This window comes from Gallus gallus, chromosome 3 (genome assembly GCF_016699485.2).
Source record: "Gallus gallus isolate bGalGal1 chromosome 3, bGalGal1.mat.broiler.GRCg7b, whole genome shotgun sequence".
In the NCBI taxonomy this organism is placed as follows: Eukaryota; Metazoa; Chordata; class Aves; order Galliformes; family Phasianidae; genus Gallus; species Gallus gallus.
Window position 1 is genome coordinate 29697218 of NC_052534.1, and position 14567 is coordinate 29711784.

Here is a 14567-nt window from a genome sequence, read left to right on the forward strand (position 1 = left end):
GAGAACTTCCCCACACTGACACAACTTCTCAAATATGATGGATAGTGGGTTAGCAACTTAAGTCAACTTAGTCCCCCAGTAAGTTGTTTCCCTCAGGAAGTTGTTCCAATGAATTTTTACTGCCATGGTTCAGTTGTCATGACTTAATGTAAGCCGGTCTCTTTTCAGATTCCAGATACAAGCTCTGTTTATGCCATCGTCTTCTGACATAAAGAGCTATTTGTTATTAGCAACTTCTTTCTTGTGTAGTCTGAGATACCAGAACCAGTCATCTCTTAGCCTTTTTTTCAGTATGCAGTCCAGTCTTGTCTCCCATTCACCACAATGCATGTTTTCCAGTCCTTTTATCATTTTTGCACTCCTCATTTTTTTTTCAACATCATTCTGGCAGCATGTCACCCGTATTAAACAGATTTTTAAGAATGATCTCATTGATGCAGATACAGCAGTGATGCCCATTTCACTATACTTTCAGTTATTCTTGACTTAATCATCCAAAGATTTTGACACCTTTGAACTACAGAATTATGCTGAAAGTTGACATCCACTTGGTTATATTGACTCAGGCTCCTCCTGGAGTCATTGTCTCTTTTTTGACAAGAGTGAAACATTCTCTCCTCAACAGCTTTTTTTCCAAGTCTTTACATTTTCCAAGGCAAATTGAGTGTTCTTACCATAAGCTCACTCTATCAAGCAAACCAAGCTGTCTTGTATGAGGCATCTCTCAAATATTTTCTTTACTATGTATTTTCCAGGCTGGATGGGGCTGTGAGCAACCTGGTCTAGAGGGAGGTGTCCCTGCCTGTAGTAGGGGGGTTGGAATTGGATGATGGTAAAGGTGCCTTCCAACCCAAACCACATTATGATTTTACATTATCCACAGATGTTAGTATCTTATTGTGAATAGGTGCTTAAAGATGGTGATTCTGTTACTGCACATTGAAATGCTGTATTTCTGTGGCAGGGAAGGAAGTAAAACCCAAGACACACCCCAGAGCTGTGCCAAAAACTGCACACAGCCACCCCAACTGCAGATGGGTGCAAGGTCATTTAGACACCCGAGATGGTTATGTATGATATTGGATACGCAGCCAGATCTGGGGAGTTTGTAATTGATATTCTCTAGCTATGCCAGCCTGCTTGCTGACTCTTTGACCTTGGTGGTGATGTGAAATAGCTTCAGCGTAAGAGGTTCATGTGAAATCTCACCAGGGATGTCTTCCTAGGGAACGTCTTTCCTTTCACTACAGAGATCTCAGTGGTGTGTGCACCAATTTAAAATTTCTTTTTGAACTCTTTCAGTGAATGTGTTTTTAATCTGTTTAATATGGGTTACATTTGAATAGTATTACAACTTCAATTAGTCTGTTGTGTGGAAGCAAGCCAGGATCCTTCCAACGCCTGAGGATGTTATGACAAGATAGTTACTTTTCTTGTTGCCTTCTCAAACACTACCCAGTTTGTCTGCCAAGGACCCATAAAACCATATTAATCACCATTCATTTTTTAATTTGTATAGTTGCATCCCACATTCATTTTCCATAAGTTCTTTTTCTGAAATCAATGAGGAATAGAAAGGTTTATTGTTGTGTTTTTTTCTGAGCTTTTCTCTGCTTACATTGACCCAATGTGCTCACCTCTGCACTCTAATAAGGAACACAATCATGGTTGATACAGAAAAGTTCTATTTCCTCTGGTGTTTGGAGGTTGCTATCATATACTTCCCCTCGAAGGCTTGGCTAGATACCCTTTTTTCCCATATTTTCCTACTTTCTATGGCATTTTGGAGATTTTGCAATCAATTGTTAGTCTGTAGTCCTACCATTTTTGCAGATGAATTCAGACCCGGGATTGCAGATCCAGCTACAGTCTCACAGAGAGAAGCCTGTCTTTCCTTCATCTCTGACTTTAGTCAAAAATTTAGCTACAGATATTCCTAGATTTGAGTCTGTGCAGATTCTTCTCAGGGCTGTACACAAAATTATACCCTTCCTCTGCCCACCACAGTGGGATGGCTCAGCAACCACTGTTGAAACTTGTTTAAAATGTCTTTTTCATCTGGTTCTGAAGGGTGCTACTACCTATCACAGAGAAGGTGGAAGGAGCGGAATGACATGTTGCAGTGTATGCTGCCTCAGTTCCTCAGGCAGAAAACTGCTGATGGGCCAACTCAGGCCAGGATCCAGTTTAAACTCTTGATGCAGTGGATGTGAATGAGGAAGATAATGGCCTTACTTTTTGTGACCCAGAAAAGCCGGGAATGGGAATGAAGGAAACCGTATGGAATAGATTTCAGGCATGTATCTGTTGGACCAAAATCCATTCTGTCCTGAGGGCTCCCAGTTGATCTGCAGAATGTCTTCATTACTATCAAAGTTCTCATCGGTCTACATGAAAAAGTAACTGTGTGAGATAGGCACATGCCCACATTACAGGGGTGCCGATTCTCCAAATGGTTCCACTAGTGCTGGCCCAGAAGCAGCCTAGAAAATCAAATGTCAGAGCAGATTTATCCAGAGAGTGGTTTTGCTAATGAATTTCCTTCTCTTGCTCCAAGTCCAGAGGAGATAAAACAGCTGGTAGCCAGGTGGGGATGTCAAGGAATCAGGCTGCTGTCCTTGAACGATTGCCAGTCTGTTTATGACCTCCTTCCTATGCTCTCTGCTGCAAGAGGAGACCCTGAACTCTGGAGAGGGTCTGGGAGGCCACCACACCTAGAGCAGTCAGGAGTGCTCATCCTAATATAAGAGAAGATGAGAGCTGCTGGGATGCGTGTGTGCTTCTGCAGTGAGGTTGGTGTGCCACTGGTCTGAAAACATGGTGGCAATGTAGAGACACCATGATGTTTCCAGAAGGAGAGTGACTCCTGTGTAGCTTGAGCCTGGGCCCTTTCTGGTTTTGGACTCTCCGTGCAATAGATATTTAGCTAACAGCAGAAGCAGATCTCTCTGTAGTTCAGCATCTCTCACTGTTAATGGTATGAGGTTGTTAAGTATGTATACACCAGGCTCAGCATGTGAAACTGTAAGCCTAAATTATTGAAACAGCTGAGAAATAATTCTAAAATGTGAGACTAGATGGCTTACGACCCATTTCTCTTAATCCATTTGTGGCTGGGGCCTGCTTGAGACCCAGAATCTTCCACTGTCCTGCCATTGGTATCATCCTATCCTAGAGGTAGAAAGCTGCCTTCACGGGGATGCGGGTCATCACCAGTTTTGGGAATAAGGTGCAGAGCGATAATTTTCTGTAACCAGCAGTCTGCTAAAGGTGCATTTTTGAGAAGTATGATGGTTACTGATATGACAGATAAAGTGTTTGTTTGCTTGCTTGTTTCCCATTAGAATTGTTTAATAGAGGAGGAGTTGGACACAGGAACTTAATGAAATTCACACTTCTAAAGTCATACAGGCAACAGTGTGAAGGACAGAGGGTGAATATAAAACTCTTAGATGGCAAAAGACTGATTATTTGGCAGCTGATGTTTTGGAGCCAGTCACTGTTCTGAAAGACCCCAGCCATTTCCTCTGATGGACCGCCTGAACTTATCCCCATTTTTCCAGCTTTCATCCTTGATTGATCTGATCAATCTTGATTCACCTGAAGATGATGAAGACAGTGATGAACAGGTAACCATCCAAAGAGAGAGAGAGTAAAAATGCTAATAGTTAAAAATGTTCTCGCCTCTCCTTTCTCTATTCTACCTCTGCTGACCCCGTGTTTTTAAATTGTGTGCATTTCTTAAGTTCCTCTATTCACCACCCGCCTTGTTATATTAATTCTTGTGGGGAAAATTGCTTTGATATCTGTTGACCTCGGCTGCTTCATCTATGAGACTGAACGTCTGACATAAATCTTTTCATTTGAGCATCCTTTCAGCCTCCTTCTGAATGGTTACGTTTTCATTGTCGTCATCTTCCTCAGATGAATCAAGATCAATCAAGGGTGAAGGATGGAAAAATGGGATAATGATGACTGTTAGCAGAGCAGGATATTAAACGACTGGCAGCAGAACTCAGAAGCTGCAGATAGAGAAGTGATGGAGATTTGGGTGTTTTCTCTACGCTGAGTTCTTCCCCCTTGATTCAAATTTCCTGCTAGGCCTGAAGTCTGACGAAAAGTCTGGTTTGTGTAGGCAGCTTATCCACTCTATAGATAAGAACCACTGCATTGACTTCTCCTAGTCTAGCTTTGTCCCATGCATCCTTTTTTCGTAATAGTACAGGCAGAAAATTTGAAGTAAACATATTAAGGAGTGCTGGTTAATATTTGATTAACTTAATTGCCTTTGGTGGCCCTCCTTCCCTACCAGGCTCTTTCTGGCTTGGATCTTTTCCCCATCCAGCTCTGACACCACCTTTGCACTAAAGGACATCTGATTTTTTAATCAACACTTTTGCTCTTGGCTGTGCTGCCTCTTGCTGTACCTGCCTGTTTTGAAAGCAGCTGTGGAGGGATCATCTGGCACTCCCAATTCAGCTTTCAAACTGAAAACAGAAGGTGAGGTAAGGCTTGTAGCCCAACTCAGAGCAGAAGGCCCTGACCACCTGTGGCTCTGACAATCACTGAATTACTAAAGAAGGAACTCTCCTCCCTTTTGACAGGATTGTCGTTCTCAGGGGCATTTTCTCCTGCAGCCTCCCTGCCCCTAACTTTCCAAACATATGGAGGTGATTGAGCTGCTCCAGCAGCTGGTGATGGAATAAGAGCCTGTTGCTGCTGGGCTGCTGCTTGGAGCCAGCAGTCACCTCTGCCTGGTAGCTCTTCTGGGTGCGGGTAAGATCTTCCCTAAGAGACAAGGGGAAACAGACAATTCCTCACAGGCAGCTGCATATTCTGGACATGAGCCCTAGCAGTGGCACTAATTGGATGCTGTCTGGAGTCCAAAGATTTATCGCTTGATTTGCTATAGGGAAAGTGCTGTCTGGTGTCTGTTTTGCTTTCCAGAGTAGCTCTGCTGTGGCACAAAGCAGCTCAAGCACAGGAGGTGGCACCTGTCCAACAGCAGGACATGCTGCCCAAGTTTCAGATGCATGTTATGACTCAGCTTATGGATGAACTTATTAAACAAGGCACTGAAAGTTCATCGAGAGGTTCATATAGAGGGAAGGCACTGGACACAGCAGAGATGTGAGGGTTGTGGGCAGCGTAGGCTCCCTGTGCAGCCCTGGTAGAAGGGAGGTAATATCAAATAGGGATTCCTGATCCTGAGTTGCCTTCTGGAGATGTACCTCACACTTGTTGGTTTTGGGAGAGGTGGCCTCCATGAAGAGGTGATGTTCACCTTGAGTGCCTCAACGAAGAGCCTGAAGTTAGATGAGATAAACTTGGCCTTTAAAGTCCTGTTCTAGCTAGCTCCAAGTATACTGTCGTAACTGCAGGATGATCAGTCCTTTTTTCAGTTTTTCCAATCCTCAGAAACATGGAAGGCATGTCCTAGAACTATGAACACCACAGATGGGCTGTTTGTCTTCTATTTTCACTTCCTTACATTCTGGATGGAAGAATAGGGAATGCGTTCTGCTGCAATGGGCCAAGCAGCTCTGTTTCTGCTCACGTGGTTTTAAATGGTACCGCTTGCTCTCTGCCCTACTAGAGGTCCTCATGCCCTCCTTGTTTTTGCCAGGCATATGAGGAGAGTTAGAACTGTATATTCAGATTTCTCTTATACTTTTCTCCTTCCCAAAACTGTTTGCATGTGATCTCTCTGGCATTTAAAATTCTCAAGCAGTGTTTCTGCCCAAAGAAAACAGAAATCTAACAGGAAACTAAAGCTGTGCCCCGGTCACCTGAAGAGCAGAAGATGGAGAGAATGGGAAAGCTTGTAGATATGTATATGTATCAAATGCCAACATCATTTGTCAGGGACTCCAGAATAGGAGAATTCGGTCAAAATTTCTCTCATTTTGGTTCAGGTTGGGAACTACTGGGATAGGACAGAGCTGATTACTAGAATGTAAACAGCTATGGGGGCAGCTTAAACCTAAGCTGCAGCAAGGGAATGAGGCTAGATGGTAACAAAAACTAGTAACTAACCCCTGACGTAGGAAAAAAGATGTGAATTTCACATTCTGGAAGAAGAATCTTATTTGGTTCTTTGTGATTCGTTTTTGCTTCTTTTTCTTTTCCACCTCTTTAGTTTGTACTGGCAGCGAGTTTCTTTATTCCCAGATCTACCCAGTTGAGTAGCTCACCTATGAATTATTGAGTAGTAAGATAACTGGTCTTCTGCCAAAAGTTAATGCATATGGGATGCTTTTGGGGAGAGAGTATCATTGGCTGACTGTTAGTGAATGTTTGCATCTAAACTATTTATATGCTCTTGGGAGCAGGATGTCACTCCCAGCCCAATTTGTTAAACAGAAGCACGTATTAATGGATGCATGCGTATGAGCCAGCATCTCGTTATCTTTTAGGAGACAGAAGTATAAACCTGAGTGAAGAGTTGGTGGTCTGGCAGTGCTCCAAATGGGAGGACTTCCCTCTTATGGGTATGTGGGTGGGCAGGAGAAAAACAAATCTGGCATAGCTGTCATCCTGCTTCACCATGCTACAACCAACAAAATTGCGTGTGAGTTAAAGACAATATTTTGCAGCATGCCTATAGTAGAAGACTAGATATGGGTTATGCCCTTGGCTGAACAGTAACTGAAGGCAGCTTTGAAACAAGCATGCTCACTGTCTTACCCTCTTCACTTGTTTTGTGAATAACTTTTCTAATTGGGTGGTGTGTGGGTGGGGGGAGGGTTAACTGCGTGCATTTCACATACAAACGTCTATGTGTCCTCTGTACATACACCATCCTTTCCCACTCATCTTTCTTAATTAGGGGAGCACACTGTTTTGAAAGCAAGCACTCAAAGGTAAGTGAGGCATGGGAACGCTTGTCTTTGTAGTGTCTTGTTAGCACGAATTAATTGGGCTGTGAGTCTGAGTGGAGTTCCAGCATGTCTGGGGCAGATCTTTTTTATGGGCGCATATATGTGAGGCAGAAGGTCTGGAAATTCCCATCCTGGATGGACTTTCTTGAAACTGCTTTACAAAGTGAGCAAGGGAGGTCTCATGTATTAATCATCACAGCTCATCATGCAGGAGAGGAAATTCTTTAGCAAATCCTTCTTTATTAAAACAAGGTGAGGACGAGTTGAGCTAATTGGCTTGGAAAGTTCAGAGAAGGAAGCAGAAAAGATGGTTGTGAATATATTTTGTTTGCTCTTCTTTTAAAACCAGTCAACCAGCACACAGCTAAGCCTGCTCTGCTCAGAGCTCTGGTCTTCTGGTCCCTCCACCCACTTCTTCAGCAGAAAATGTACGCAAAGAAATTTGTATTGTTTGAAATAACAATACTTGCAAGTTGGCTTTCAAGCATTTTGCAGAAATAAATATTTTATCTCTTTATACATGAGGATGCTGAAGTGCAAAGACAAAAGGCATAGAAGAAGGAAAGGTATTCTGGCTTCTAGCTCAGTTTGGCTGCACAAGCTTTTCTCCATCTCCCCTCTTCTATCTCAGAAAGAAACAGAGGAAACTGAACTTGCAAATGTTAGTTGGATATTTGTCTCCAAATAGAAAACTGCTCGGTTGGTGCCCAACATGCGTTATTAGGGTATGGATTATGGATGCTATTTTAGAGAACAGAATTGCTCAGCTGTGATTTCACAGCCTTGTGACAAAAGAAGAGCTTCCTTCTTGCTTGAAGGGAGAGCTGTGGTCTCTCCTGGAACTCAATGCATGGAGTTTTCTACTTTCTATGAAGGCAGCACTGCGACATATTTAACATCTCAGATTATGGGATGAGGAGTTGGATAAAGAAGGCACCCTCTGCTGGCATCTGGACAACTCTGGTATGACATCAGGAGGGTATCTACCAGAATTTAAATGGATGTTGGATGGACTCATATAAATCTCATAAGGCCTTGACACAGCTCGTGCTCATTTCCAGAGACAAATTGCTGACTGATATCTTTAGCCACTTTGGATAACAAAATGTAACTAATAATTGTGCCTAAACGGAAAGCACAGTCTTTCATAGCAGATTTTCTATATGTCCTTTGCAGTTTTAATCCTGTAAATGAGCGGTCAATTATCAGCTGACACACACACAGGGTGAGGTGAAGCCTATGAGCAGGAGTCCCACTGATGCTGTAATTGTGTGGCTTGGCTTGAAGGGAGTCAATCAGCAGAGCAGGCTGGGAGCTGCAGAAAATAAAGCCACTTTCTAACCGAGCAAGACTTGCTATTGTCACTGCTTGTGTTACGTGCTGCACTTTCTAGATTTAAGTAAGAAATGTAAATTTTTGTTCATTTGGACTGGTATTGGAGGACAGAGTAGAGCTTGTTTGTTTGCAGTTCACTACAGGGTGCCTGGGGTGCTCTGACTTCATCCTTGGTAGAGGAAACACACCCAACATCAGTAGATGTCTTCTGGAGGCTTCTGAGCTCGATGGGAACACAGAGCAGTCAGCTGGCATCAAAGGGATCACAGAATAGCCCTCCCTGAGCTGTGCATGAGCATAGAGACACCTCAGTGTAACACTGCACGGAGATTGTGGTCTCTCCAGCAAGTACTTTGGATCTTGTGAGGAAGAACTCTCCTCCCTTCCTCAAGGCTAAAATAAGAACAGGCTTTTTCAACAAGTATTTGCAGACTTGGCCACAGCCCAACAGCCAGTGCTTTTCTCTCTCATCTGACAGGACAGTGCGCTTCAGTTCTAGTTATTCCCAATGAAACCAAGAACATGAGAGGTTATCAGAGCACAAAGTAACACCCCCTGACACTTGACATTTCTTTGTTGTGCTTCCCTCGCTCCTGCCCTTCATCATTGTGAACACCATGCTAGTTTAGCAGCCCCGTCAGTGCAGAGCATCTGCTCTGGCTCACAGCAAGGGAGCTGCTTGCAGCCTGGCTTTACTTTAGGGTGCCTGGCATGCTGGAGTAGGTTGCCTGTGTTGGGCTGATTTGATTTGTTCCTAACGAGCAGGTGAATGATTATGTTTTCTTCTGTTGCACAATATTTCTGCTGTGAAGGCAGGCTGCCCTGCCTGTTGTCTCACAGCAGCCGCATCTTAACAAGGTTGCTGGAGGAGCCTTACTCCTTCATTGCTGCCTGCAGCAGCAGTGCGCTGCTCTCTTCACCCTCTTCATTGCTCCTCCTGCTGGCTGGCTCTTCTAGTGCTAAACTGAGTGCTGAGAGAAAACAGTAATCGTCTATATTTGTTTGCCCTGTTGTTTGCTGGGGAATCCCGGTGTCTCGTATATGCGGGAGGCTGGTTGGTTTTTTACCTTCCCCTTGAAGCATAGCGGCCTGCCTCCTGGAATGTAACTGCTCTTCAACAGAGCATCAGAGATCAGGGAAACATAGGAAGGCTTTTGAGAAGCCTCTGTGCAAGGACCCTCCTTTGGAACCAGGGCAAAAACTGAGGCTGATTCCTGAGCTCCCCACAGAGCACTATGACAGCTTCGTGAGCCAGATGCTGCTGTGTGGAGCAGATATCTCCCTCAATGCCAGAGTCATTTTGTAGGTTTCTCCTCGCAGACGGTCAGAGCGCCAGCTCATTTAAACAAGCTCTCTTTTGTGCTTAAGCTTGAGATGATAAAAGACCATTTGTTTATCTGCTAGGATGTGCCGTCTGGATCCCTGCCTTGGTGGTGGGCCTCTCCTTTATGGGTAGCCTACTCACAGAAGTGTGGGTGCCCCAGCAGGTGTTGGAGGCCAGAACTGATACCTGGCACTGAAATTGCTGTTGACTTTTCTTTCCTATCCATCCCTTGGCATTGCCCCTTGCCATGGTGCTGCATCCGTTGTGCTGATAGGATGACCTGCTTCAGATCTCTCTACCAAGAACTCAGGAGCTTCAGTGCCATCAGCACAGTTAGTGCTTGTTGGCTGTTACCTCGTGCCAGAGGCAAGAAAATGTAATCAGTTTACTGTATAGGCACTTTCAGACATTCCCTTCACAAGATGATAGCATGGTAGCATGGGTCCTGAGCCTGTCCCAGTGCAAATCAAGTAAATCCCATTTCCCAGCTGATGAAGATTAAATATTTTCTGCATCCTTGGCTGCCGTGCTGCTTCTGTGACCTAAGGAAGGAACTGTTCTGTCTCCTACAGTGGGGCTCAGGGCATGTCCTTCTGGGGAACACTTTGTCCTCTTTCAGACTCTTTCTATTCTTCTGTCCCAGTTCCGCGCATGGGTGCTGCTCTCCCATTCCCCTCTTTCCCTCTCATGGTGTGGATCATTTTGAGTACAACCAGAGCTGTTGTGCCATCATTTTTTTAAGCCTTCCTTTCTTTTTTGTCTCCCCCCCCTCCATTTTTTTCCCCTCCCCTCTGTCACCACCAGCTGGCTTTGATTATAATGTGAGACCCCACCATCTTCAATTAAGGAGCAGATGTGACCCAAGAAATGGGATAGCAGCTAGGGATAGAGATGACACATTCATGGCACTAGGTCTAATCAAACAACTTCTCACATAATTCTCACTGTGAGGTGGGAGATGTGTGAGCCAAAGGCAAGTCAGTGCTTGGAGCACCTGCTGAGACACATTGCTAGCAAAACCATCTGTAATGAGCTGACCATGCCACTCAGCACGGCAACGTGAGTTCAGTCAAGGGTTGCTTTTAATCCACTTAAGCACAGTAAAGGGCCCAGAGGCTGAGAGCTGAGAACAGGTCTCTAGAAAACAATCAGCCACTGTTGACCAGGGCTGCCAGGTGGAGGGGGTGTTTCTATGCTCCATACTCACAGATCTGACAGTGTTTGTAGGAGGGAGGACACCGCGTAGCAGAGCTATGGGGTGGCTGTGATGAGGATGGAGAAATCACTTTTATTACAGAGCTGTAGGAGAGTCTTCTTGGGGTCAGGCTAGGGGAGGGGATGGGCTGCTGTACTGCAGCCCTCTAGGCACGTCAATATCTGGGCTGAAGGGATGCTGTGAGACCTGCATGCAGCTGTGTCTGTGGCACAGTGGGTGCTGTGTGCTGCAAGTCTGGGGGCCTAGCTGTGCTTGGCAGATCTGTGGATGCCTAGAAGAGGCAGGTGTTTTTGTACACCACTACTGCAAAGCAGTTGTCAGTGGAAGAGCAGGTACCTTCAACCCATAGGTGAGTTGTGACAGTGCTGGAGCTGCTATAAACCTGCTTTCCCTCCTTTCCATTTGAGCTAACAGCTGTTTTGTTTTCAGGAAGCCTTCCTCATTTTAGAGAGAGAGCTTCTGGTTATTCCCGTGTGTCAGCATTTTAATTAAGAGTTTATTGCAAGCGAAACATGTCCATCAGATATCTGCTAAGATTGAAATCTTCTGCTATTGCATCAAATAAGGGGTTGACCCAAGCAATACTAATTCAGACTTTCTCCTTGCTTTACCTCAACCATGCCCAAACTGTGAGATTCCTATAAATTTTTATAAGTGCCAAAGAACAAGACTTAGCCTCCTCTGCTAAGGAGGCATCCACATATCATTCTTGTATTACTGGCAGGGAAGCTGACGTGGAGAGAAGCGACTCACCTCATAATGTCAGGGCATTGTTGGCAGAGAGGAGAATAGGACCCAGGGTCCCTGTAGCCAGTCTCTGATGTATTGTATTGATGTATCTGACGCATTTGGGAGAGGCCCTCTGACATCCCAGGGTGGTGGAGTCACCGTCCCTAGAGGTGTTCAAGAAGTGTGTAGATGCAGCACTGAAGGACATAGTTTACAGGGCAGAGTGGTGGTAGGTGGATGGTTGGACTAGATGATTCTAGCCTTTTCCAACCGTAATAATTCTGTGGTTTTATGATCCCTTGAGGTCTGTGCTCTGTGAGGACAGGCAATGTGCGTCTCTCCATTTGAACATGGTGGCTCTGTTTGATAGGCCTGTTAGTTGAACGTGAGTGTAATTAATTGGGAGCATACCTGCATGCTCAAGGAGTGCAGCTTATGCTGGATGTGAGGAATAAGGACTATGGTTGTTTTGATTAAGAACCTAGTGTTGAAGCCAAGCTGTGGTGAGTGGTGTTGCACTTCTCATGTGATAAATCAGTGCTTGGTCGCTCCCCTAAGCAGTGTCACTGTGAGTACTTGCTAAAGGCCACAACTGCCCAGTCAATGGGAATGAGGGAGTAGGTGGCTCAAGCCCAGTCAGAAGGTGATGCCTGATGGTTATTGCTGCTTCTTGTTCGGCAAAGTTTGTCTCCTGCTAGATAATAAATATCCTCTCAGAAGTAATAGATCTCTTCAGAGGCAGCACTGTGGTGCCAGTGCTGAGCATTGTCAACTCTTCCTGATGATGTCACTGTCTCTGTTTGGTCCCCAGTTCCACCGGTGGTAGAGCCGGCCTTCCAGGATGTGCGCCAGGGCATGGGGCGCAGCGTCACCCTGCGCTGCACCATGCTGAAGGGCAGCCCCATGAAGGTGGCCACCTCCGTCTGGCGCTTCAATGGGACCCTGCTGGCGCAGCCCCCAGCAGAGCAGCAGGACTACTCGGAGCTAAAAGTGGACAGCGTGAGCCGGGAGACCAGCGGCAGCTACGAGTGCAGCATCTCCAACGACGTGGGGGTCTCCGCCTGCCTCTTCCAGGTGTCTGGTAAGTCACAGAGCACACAGCGCACTGAGCTATTAGATGGCATCATGGAGGTGGGAAGCTGGCTCCCAATAAACTAGGGCCAGTATGAGCAATTTTGTCCACTTTTACAGCCTTCTTAGCACTTGGCATGGGGTTCAAATGGGATGACTTTCTGTAAGCTAACAGGACATTCGTCTCCACCATCCAGGCAGTCCTTCAAGGCCGTATGGAGTGGGGGCCGTTAGTGCAGCCTCTGCTGTATTTTAGCAGTATTAAGACACTTACCTGAAAGATGGGGGAGTAAAACTCGAGGCTGTCATAAGCTTTCCAGCTTGGTCAGACTATTTGTAGGTAAGTATTGACCACAGAGGACAGAAAGGCTCTACGTACCCCAGCAGCCTCCAAAAACATCAATTTTTCCCTTTGAAACAAACCAACCAACCACATCATGTATTCCCATGCCTTCCCTATGTCTCCAGGCAGACTTCGTATTATGATGCCTGAAAAGATAAACGTAGTTTGAGTTGAATACTGGTACCAGTAGATTTGCTGCTCAGTTTTCTTTTTCCAGCATGCAGTGGCACTGGTTCCTAGCACCTGCAACTGCAGAGAAGAGCAGCAGAATTATAGCAACTAAAACCACACATCTGCTCTAGCCTCTCCGACTGATCATTAAATCTGTTTTTCCCATGACCCCAGAATCGACTTGGGCATCAGATTCTAAACAGCCTCTCAAATGAGGTTCCCTTAATAAACTAAAAAATCAGCCAAAATATATTTTTTTCAGCCTAGGGCCAATTTATAATACATGTCAAGAAAGGGCTCGGAAAAAAAAAAAAAGAGAGATAGAAAGAAAAGGGGGGAAAAAAAGAGAGAATAATTTGCAAAGAGGACAGGTTCTGAAGGAAGTATTTCCCAGAGTGTGGAAAAACTCAGCTATGCTATAATTCCGAGATGCCCTCAGGAATGAGGAATTGCAAATCATTTTCACACTCTGGGCCCTTCTTCAGGATCTTGCTCTCACCCTTTGGGATCTCATGGACTTTGTCTGGTAGTTGATTTGGCTTTCAGAGCTTTCTCTCTCTCTACTATTTCTTTAAATGATATTAAGTCTCATCTCACTAACTAAGTGATGGCAAATTAGATCCCACAGTGAGCCATCCACCATGGCAAGCTTTGTCCTTAGCAAGTTTGGGAATACTTCCAGGATCTGAATTTTGCTGGAAAAATAAGTAGTATATAATGCCATCCTGTGTGCCAGGCTGTGCCCCATGTGAAAAGATCCCCTCAACAGAAAGCAGTGGTCATCTCTACAGAGGCCCTGCCTGGAAAGCTGCAAGCATTTGTTTTTCTGCATCTCTCTTCTCCTTCCAAGGCATTGACAGCCGATGCTGGCTTTTCAGCTCCAGACATTTCTGCCTGGGCAGCTGCAAATCAATTGGACCTTCCGAACCTGTAAAGCAACCAGAAAAATAACTCGGTGGCTAGGCTACAGTACTTGGGCTCAGGACTGCTGGAGTTTTAATTCACATCTGCTACAACCTTCTTCTGTGAACAGGAGGAACAGCATTGTTTCTTCTTGTTTCTGTTTCTTTCTTGTGAAAGATGGACCGTAAACCTTCCTAGCTGATGGGCAGGCAGTGACTCACCTGTGACCATGAAGTGTTCAGATGTACTGGAAGCAGAATACATAACCATGACCAAGATGGATAGGTCTCTGTTGTGGGATTAGTTTCTTCTGTGCATGGGAGATTAGCTTTTCTGTGATATTTTGGAAGGATGGTGAAACATCTAATCCACACCCAGATCCTCCCCCTACTGCTCATCACTTGCTCCTCACCATCTACCAACACAAAAAAGCCCTGAAAGACCGAGTGAATAACCTTTAGCTCTTCCTGTCAGCTGGAGGAGAAAGACAAACTTTCTGTCAGTGGTAAAAGTTGCCAGAAAGGAAGTTCCAAAAGTATCTTGATATGCTTCCTTTCTATTAAAAGGATTTTTTTTAGCTTCTATTTCTATTTT

The 14567-nt window shown here is 45.0% G+C and overlaps 1 protein-coding gene across 3 annotated transcripts in view; it reads left to right on the forward strand.

Moving 5' to 3' along the window:
• Window positions 1–14567, forward strand: part of MDGA1 (MAM domain containing glycosylphosphatidylinositol anchor 1) — a 135360-nt gene that overhangs the window by 70615 nt on the left and 50178 nt on the right. For all 3 annotated transcript variants that reach the window (XR_006938650.1, XR_006938651.1, NM_001398249.1), the window contains exon 9: window positions 12297–12566. Coding sequence is in view for 1 of the 3 variants with exons in the window: in NM_001398249.1 (NP_001385178.1) it covers window positions 12297–12566 (270 nt within the window). In the remaining 2 variants the exon portion in view is untranslated. The remainder of the gene's footprint in view (window positions 1–12296; window positions 12567–14567) is intronic.